Here is a 9,026-nt window from a genome sequence, read left to right on the forward strand (position 1 = left end):
ACCTAACTTTCTTATTTTTTAACCAAAATATATCGTGTTTGGTATCAAATTAAAGCATTTTTGATTCTTATTAAAACCATTTCAATATTTATCAAAAATCGTTATATTTAATTTTAACATTTGACAGTTTTTAACCTAACTTTCTTATTTTTTAACCAAAATATATCGTGTTTGGTATCAAATGAAAGCATTTTTGATTCTTATTAAAACCATTTCAATATTTATTAAAAATCGTTATATTTAATTTTGACATTTGACAGTTTTTAACCTAACTTTCTTATTTTTTAACCAAAATATATCGTGTTTGATATCAAATTAAAGCATTTTTGATTCTTATTAAAACCATTTCAATATTTATCAAAAATCGTTATATTTAATTTTGACATTTGACAGTTTTTAACCTAATTTTCTTATTTTTTAACCAAAATATATCGTGTTTGGTATCAAATGAAAGCATTTTTGATTGAAAATAATAATAAACAGCCCCCTCTCACGGTTTTCGAGGGAAACCAAAAAACCAAATTTATTTATTTATAATAACTTCATCGAGCTATCACTAGAAATAACACTATTAGTAACAACTTTTTCCTCAACTTCTTTATGAAACCGAATTTGTAATTTATCCAACTTAACGTGCTCAATTCTTAATCGTTTTTGATAAGAACTCGGGTACGCACAACAACACCGATGTTTACACTTAAGAATTTTCGTTCTATACCTAATTTCGCGATGTGGAAAATACATTAAACGATTCTCCTTATCAACGGGATCGTACGGACCCCACTCGTTATCCGGCTTCGAAAGTTTCGCCACATCCGCCGTCTTCAGGTGACTACAACACCGCGCGATTCCCAACACAACAACCGGTGCGAACATAAAAAAAGTATGCAAATAAACAAAAATCACAACGTAATTACCTCTCGAACAAATCTCCGCTTCATATTGATTATAAATCACAAAAATAAACGCGAAAATTGCGAAAATCGGCGAAGATTTCCAAAATGTTAACCAATACTTTTCGGGGATTACCCCGTAAGTGAATAGGTAATCGTCTAAGATGCTTCGGTGTGAGTACGCGAAAAATAGGGCTACGTTGAAAAATAAAAGTAATCCGGTAGCTAAAAAAGGGAACGAACATCTTTTATAAATGGCGATAACGAAACCGCCGCTTGTCGTTAAGAGGGTTAGGTTTAAAACGAAACTTCCGGCGCTAATTAATAGGCACACGTAAAATTTGTATCGGTTTAAAACGGGGAAACGCTGCGTTATCGAATCGGTTAGTGCCAAAACGCTGTAAAGTGGCGTTATGAAGCTGAAGTAAAAAACGGCGAGGTACCACGTTGGAACTATCAAGCGGCGAACTCCGCTTTGGAATAAAACGTCTGGGACGAAAGCGAAGATTATATCAAAACCTAGATTAAAAAAAAAATTTTTTTATAATGGCGGACATATCGTATATCCTCGATTATTAATAACCTTGAGATTTTCAGAAGGAGATTCATCAATAATTGGCAAATAGAAGTGAAGGTCAACAACCCCCACCTAGATAGTTATAAATGTAAGAATTACTATTATCAGATTTTTTTTAGTCTTAACTAAGCCGAGGTCGCTTGCGGCCGAGGCATTACACCATTCAGAAATAATGTTTTACAGCATATGTAGCTCCTCGGCCGCAAGCGATCTTAGCTTAATACATTACTATAAAATTTTTTCTGTCTTAATTGTGCCGAGGTCGCTTGCGGCCGAGGCATTAGGGTTGATACTGTTTAAAAATAATGTCTTACAGCATATGTAGCTCCTCGGCCGTAAGCGATCTAAGCTTAATACATTACTATAACATTCTTTCTATCTTAATTGTGCCGAGGTCGCTTGCGGCCGAGGCATTAGGGTTGATACCATTTAGAAATAATGTTTTACAGCATATGTAGCTCCTCGGCCGCAAGCGACCTTAGCTTAATACATTACTATAACATTTTTTCTGTCTTAATTGTGCCGAGGTCGCTTGCGGCCGAGGCATTAGGGTTGATACCATTTAGAAATAATGTTTTATAGCATATATAGCTCCTCGGCCGCAAGCGATCTAGGCTTAATACATTACTATAACATTTTTCCTATCTTAATTGTGCCGAGGTCGCTTGCGGTCGAGGCATTAAGGTTGATACCATTTAGAAATAATGTTTTATCTACAACTATTGAATTATCTATTCATTATACATTTAATTTTTGACGGGTAATGACACGCATTACTCATGACTGACAAAGTGTTGAATAATCAAGCCATTATTCCACAGTTCTGACACGGCCTACTAATCAAAAAATAAAATATTAACAGAAATGACAGCTTTCTTATATTGAGGTTATGTCTAAAATGTCTATCAAGTTTATTTTTTTTCCTTTTTTTTATTTTTTCTTCAAAATTAAATAGTTGTAGATAAAGTATAATATATAATGGATGTTACCCACTCAGATTGCAACTTCATCTTCGTGGGTAACAGCCGCCATTATACGCTTGTTGAATAATATACTATTACAGCATATGTAGCTCCTCGGCCGCAAGCGATTTAGGCTTAATACATTACTATAACATTTTTTCTGTTTTAATGGAACCGAGGTCACTTGCGGCCGAGGCATTAAGGTTGATTCCATCGAGAAATAGTATGGTACAGCATACATAGCACTTCGACTGTAAGCGACTTCAACTAATACACTACTATAACATCCTTTGTGTCTTAGTTGAGCCAAGATCCCTTGCGGCCGAGGCGCTACATATGCTGTAAAACATCATTTCTGAATCATATCAACCCTAATGCCACAGAATAACCAGAAATGACACTGACGCCGATTCTTTTGATGTGGGCGGCATCTCGTTCCATAACCTCGATTTAAAATCCGCCATCTTATCGCGAGGAACCGTTGAACGCCAACTTAATTTACAGAGAATTGTGTTCGAAATCCATTTTACCAGTATTATTAATAATTAGAAGAAATAATGTATCAAGTCTTTAATTAAAGACCAGTTGACTCTACATATGCTGTATAACATTATCTCTGGATGGTATCAACCCCTCTATACAGGCTGTTCGGAAATGACGTGTACCTTGACCAAAAATACTTATCTAATTTTATTTCTACTAACAATCATCGTAAAACCCGTCAAAATTGCTTTATTTTGATACCAAACATGATATATTTGGGTTAAAAAATAAAAAAGTTAAGTTAGAAACTGTCAAATATAACGAGAAAAAAATTGTTGGTATAAAGGTGTTCTTTTTTTAACATAAATGGATAGAAAATTAAAAATGCTTTAAAATAAACCCAAACTCGACTTATTTATCTCTAACCGTTGTCGAGATATTTTAATTTTTACCAAACAAAAATGGCGATTATTTGACATTTGACAGTTTCTAACCTAACTTTCTTATTTTTTAACCAAAATATATCATATTTGGTACCAAATTAAAGCATTTTTGATTCTTATTAAAACCATTTCAATATTTATCAAAAATCGTTATATTTAATTTTGACATTTGACAGTTTTTAACCTAACTTTCGTATTTTTCACCCCAAATATATCGTGTTTGGTATCAAATCAAAGCATTTTAGATTCTTATTAAAACCATTTCAATATTTATCAAAAATCATTATATTTATTTTGACATTTGACAGTTTCTGACCTAACTTCCTTATTTTTTAACCCAAATATATCGTGTTTGGTATCAAATCAAAGCACTTTTTATTCTTATTAAGATCATTTCAATATTTATCAAAAAATCGTTATATTAATTTTGACATTTGACAGTTTCTAACTTAACTTTTTTATTTTTTAACCCAAATATATCGTGTTTGGTATCAAATCAAAGCATTTTTGATTCTTATTAAGATCATTTCAATATTTATCAAAAAATCATGTTTATTTTTGACATTTGACAGTTCTTAACATAACTTTTTTATTTTTGAACCCAAATATATCGTGTTTGGTATCAAATTAACGCATTTTTGATTCTTATTAAAATCATTTCAATATTTATCAAAAATAAAACTGTCAAAATTAAATATATAACGAAAAAGAATTGTTGGTTCTTTTTTAACATAAATGCACAGAAAATGAAAAATGCTTTAAAATGAACCCAAACTCGACTTATTTATCTCTAACCGTTATAGAAATATCTTAATTTTTAGCAAAAAAAATGGCGATTATTTGACATTTGACAGTTTCTAACCTAACTTTCTTATTTTTTACCTGAAACATGTCGTATTTGGTATCAAATTAAAGCATTTTTGATTCTTATTAAGATCATTTCAATATTTATCAAAAAATCGTTATATTTAATTTTGACATTTGACAGTTTCTAACCCAACTTTCTTATTTTTTAACCCAAATATATCGTGTTTGATATCAAATGAAAGCATTTTTGATTCTTATTAAAACCATTTCAATATTTATCAAAAATCGTTATATTTAATTTTGACATTTGACAGTTTTTAACCTAACTTTCTTATTTTTTAACCCAAATATATTGTGTTTGGTATCAAATTAAAGCATTTTTGATTCTTATTAAAACCATTTCAATATTTATCAAAAATCATTATATTTATTTTGACATTTGACAGTTTCTGACCTAACTTTCTTATTTTTTAACCCAAATATATCGTGTTTGGTATCAAATCAAAGCGTTTTTGATTCTTATTAAAATCATATTAACATTTATCAAAATTTATTATACTTAATTTTGACAGTTTCTAACCTAACTTTTATTTTTTACCCCAAATATATCGTGTTTGGTATCAAATCAAAGCATTTTTGGTTCTTATTAAGATCGTTTCAATATTTATCAAAAAATCGTTATATTTATTTTTGACATTTGACAGTTTTAACCTAACTTTTCTATTTTTGAACCCAAATAAGTGTTTGGTATCAAATAAACGCATTTTTGGTTTTTATTAAAATCATTTCAATATTTATCAAAAATAAAACTGTCAAATGTCAAAATTAAATATATAACGAAAAAAAACTGTTGGTTCTTTTTTAACATAAATGCACAGAAAATTAAAAATGCTTTCAAATGAACCCAAACTCGACTTATTTACCTCTAACCGTTATAGAAATATCTTAATTTTTAGCAAAAAAAAATGGCGATTATTTGACATTTGACAGTTTCTAACCTAACTTTCTTATTTTTTAACCCAAATATATCGTGTTTGGTATCAAATTAAAGCATTTTTGATTGTTATTAAGATCATTTCAATATTTATCAAAAAATCGTTATATTTAATTTTGACATTTGACAGTTTTCAACATAACTTTCTTATTTTTTAACCCAAATATATCGTGTTTGGTATCAAATTAAAGCATTTTTGATTCTTATTAAAACCATTTCAATATTTGTCAAGAATCGTTATATTTAATTTTGACATTTGACAGTTTTTAACCTAACTTTCTTATTTTTTAACCAAAGTATATCGTGTTTGGTATCAAATTAAAGCATTTTTGATTCTTATTGAAACCATTTCAATATTTATCAAAAATCGTTATATTTAATTTTGACAGTTTTTAACCTAACTTTCTTATTTTTTAACCGAAATATATCGTGTTTGGTATCAAATCGAAGCATTTTTGATTCTTAAGAAGCAATTGAAGAATATATAGATAGATTAAATACTACAGGACTTGGAAAAATGATATATTGAAATATTGACCTTCATTTCTATTTGCCAAGTGATTGATACGATATTAATACCTCAGCGGACGAGGCGATACAATACAATACAATATGTTATACATTTACCTGTGACGAATAAACAAGCTTGATCGACGATTTTTAGATGATACAAGATATCTTGACATATCAAAGAACTGATACAAGTTAACAAAGAAAACAGAACAATTTTGATTAACGAAGTTAAAATGATGGCAAATTTCGGATCAATCGATTTTGGTTTGATGGTAGCCAACCAAATTATATTTCCAAACCCAGTTGGTTGAACGGCATACACGAACAAATCCGACCAAAACTGACAAAGAAAACATTAAAAATTATCAACAACCGAAATAATACTCACCTCGAAAGAAAACAAGCAAGATATTTCCCCAAAAGATCTCGCCCTAATCTCAAATCGCGGATGAGCGTGCGAAATCGCCACCAAAACCGTTAAAATCACGACAAAACCACACACGAATTGCAGATTAGTCGTCAACGTTTTTAAACGTTTAATTCCCCCCAAAGCCATTGCGAAAATTAGGGTCCAAATTAAAAAGGAAGAAACGACGAGGTTGTTGTTTAATTTTGGGGGGGTGGTTTCATCGTAGGAGTGGTTCAAAAGTTTTCTAAAACAATACAAAAATTAAAATATGCAACAAAGTATGATGAAAAATAATACATGAAATAATATTGCGTTGTTGTTAAAAATCTCGTATCGGCCTCTTTTTGACAAGGAATGTGATACAAGAATCTCGGATATTTCGATAAACATCTCAAATCGTTCCCGTTTTTCAAAATGAGCCCCTCGCAAAAATTCGCCTTAAATTGCCCCGCCAAGCAGTGATAAAACGTGAGTAAAGCCGTCGCCGCCATCGAACTGTTAAATAATTCCCCCATTAATTTAACACTTCCCACCATGTAGCCAAGCCCTTCGAAAATGGGGGCGCAAGTGAATAGTTTTATGTAACTCTTTTTTGAGTAACTCCCCAAAAATGTTAATAACATATAAATAGGCATCGTTAATGTTACCATTATGAAGATGTATGCACCACCGATGTAAACTACAACAAAATTAATTAATTAATTATAAAATTAATTAAAAAAAATAAGATTTACATGGTCCGTGTTTAACAACTAAATCAAGGTACGTTATTAAACTGTTCATACCGCACTCGTACATAATAATCAACATAACGTACTCTAAGGTGGTTAATTCAAACGATAAGTTGTACTAAAAAATGAATAATCGATTATTATATTATTATATTTATTATAAAGATATTTACCGCGTCGTTAGTTCCGATTATCGCTCTTAATCCTTTCATTCTAACTCGTAAAATTCTCGGTAATTCCGATTCTCGAGTTGGGTAAACTTTTTTTCGGTGCACTCGCATCATTTTGTGTTTATTTTAATTTTTAATGTTGTTATGTCAATGTTGAAATGGCACGAAAAGACGACTTTGATTTATTAAGGTAAATGTTGTATGAAATTTTAAACAAAAATTTGTTTATGGTCTTTTTTTTTCTGTTGGAACTACGAAACGAATGGAAATAAAAATTTTGGGCGTTTTTGAACAGCTTTTTGTTAGGAGGGTCTAATCTTCTCCGAACTGGAAGTAGTAAGCAAGAAGTAGTCGTTTGGCAGCTATATCTAGCTTTGTGCAAGTAATAAATCAACGAGATTGCTAAAAATTGTTTTCTGCCAACGGTATCTATATTTCTGCAAGCAATATCTCGTCACCTTTTTGCAGTCTTTAAACCTATCGGTCATATCTAGTCTTCTTCCAGCGTTATCTATGTTTTTACAAGAAGTATCTCCTCTTTTTGTTGCAGTATTTAGACATGTCAATAGTGTCTAGTCTTCAGAAAGCAGTATTTAGTCTTCCAGAAGCAGTATTTAGTCTTCCAGAAGCAGTATTTAGTCTTCTAGAAGCAGTATTTAGTCTTCCAGAAGCAGTATTTAGTCTTGCAGAAGCAGTATTTAGAAATGTCAGCAGTATCTAGTCTTCAGAAAGCAGTATTTAGTCTTCAGAAGCAATATTTAGAAATGTCAGCAGTATCCAGTCTTCAGAAAGCAGTATTTAGTCTTCCAGAAGCAGTATTTAGACCTGACAGCAGTATCTAGTTTTAAGAAACCAGTATTTAGTTTTCTATAAGCAGTATTTAGTCTGCAACAAGCAGCATTTAGTCTTCTAGAAGCAGAATTTAGACCTGTCAGCAGTATCTAGTCTTCAGAAAGTTGTTGTAGTCTTTAGAATTCAGCATTTAGTCTTCCAGAAGATGTATGTAGTTTTTTGCCAACGTTCTATATGTTTTTTCAAGCAGTATCTCATCTTTCTTTTGCAGTATTTAGAGCTATCGGCAGTATATAGTCTTCAGAAAACAGTATTTAATCTTCCAGAAGCAGTATTTAGACCTGTCAGCAGTATTTAGTCTTCCAGAAGCAGTTTTTAGACCTGTCAGCAGTATTTAGTCTCCAGGAAGCAGTATTTAGTCTTCAAAAAGCAATATTTAGTCTTCCAGAAGCAGTATTTAGACCTGTCAGCAGTATCTAGTCTTCAGAAAGCAGTATTTAGTCTTCCAGAAGCAGTGTCTAGTTTTCAGAAAGCAGTATTTAGTCTTCCAGAAGCAGTATTTAGACCTGTCAGCAGTATTTAGTCTGCAGGAAGCAGTATTTAGTCTTCAAAAAGCAATATTTAGTCTTCCAGAAGCACTATTTAGATCTGTCAGCAGTATCTCGTCTTCAGGAAGCAGTATTTAGTCTTCGAGAAGCAGTATTTAGACCTGTCAGCAGTATTTAGTCTCCAGGAAGCAGTATTTAGTCTTCAAAAAGCAATATTTAGTCTTCCAGAAGCAGTATTTAGACCTGTCAGCAGTATCTAGTCTCCAGAAAGCAGTATTTAGTCTTCCAGAAGCAGTGTCTAGTTTTCAGAAAGCAGTATTTAGTCTTCCAGAAGCAGTATTTAGACCTGTCAGCAGTATTTAGTCTCCAGGAAGCAGTATTTAGTCTTCAAAAAGCAATATTTAGTCTTCCAGAAGCACTATTTAGATCTGTCAGCAGTATCTAGTCTTCAGAAAGCAGTATTTAGTCTCCACAAAGCAATTTTAGTCTTTAGAAGGCAGTATTTAGTCTTCCAGAAGCAGTATTTAGACCTGTCAGCAATATTTAGTCTCCAGGAAGCAGTATTTAGTCTTCAAAAAGCAATATTTAGTCTTCCAGAAGCACTATTTAGATCTGTCAGCAGTATCTCGTCTTCAGGAAGCAGTATTTAGTCTTCCAGAAGCAGTATTTAGAACTGTCAGCAGTATTTAGTCTCCAGGAAGCAG

General features: G+C 31.7%; 1 protein-coding gene across 1 annotated transcript; it reads right to left on the reverse strand.

Annotated features, from left to right (window-relative positions):
- Positions 1-263: 263 nt before the first annotated feature.
- Positions 264-7,272, reverse strand: LOC111415402 (sodium-dependent nutrient amino acid transporter 1-like). The gene is made up of 6 exons (XM_071201047.1): positions 6,986-7,272; positions 6,816-6,930; positions 6,379-6,760; positions 6,061-6,325; positions 5,787-6,012; positions 264-1,412 (listed from the first exon to the last, which is right to left on the reverse strand). Exons 1-6 carry the CDS (start codon positions 7,094-7,096, stop codon positions 532-534), a joined length of 1,980 nt encoding a protein of 659 aa, XP_071057148.1. The 5' UTR covers positions 7,097-7,272; the 3' UTR covers positions 264-531.
- Between the last annotated feature and the right edge of the window lie 1,754 nt (positions 7,273-9,026).

The sequence above is a fragment of the Onthophagus taurus genome, unplaced genomic scaffold, assembly GCF_036711975.1.
Source record: "Onthophagus taurus isolate NC unplaced genomic scaffold, IU_Otau_3.0 ScKx7SY_16, whole genome shotgun sequence".
Lineage (NCBI taxonomy): Eukaryota > Metazoa > Arthropoda > Insecta > Coleoptera > Scarabaeidae > Onthophagus > Onthophagus taurus.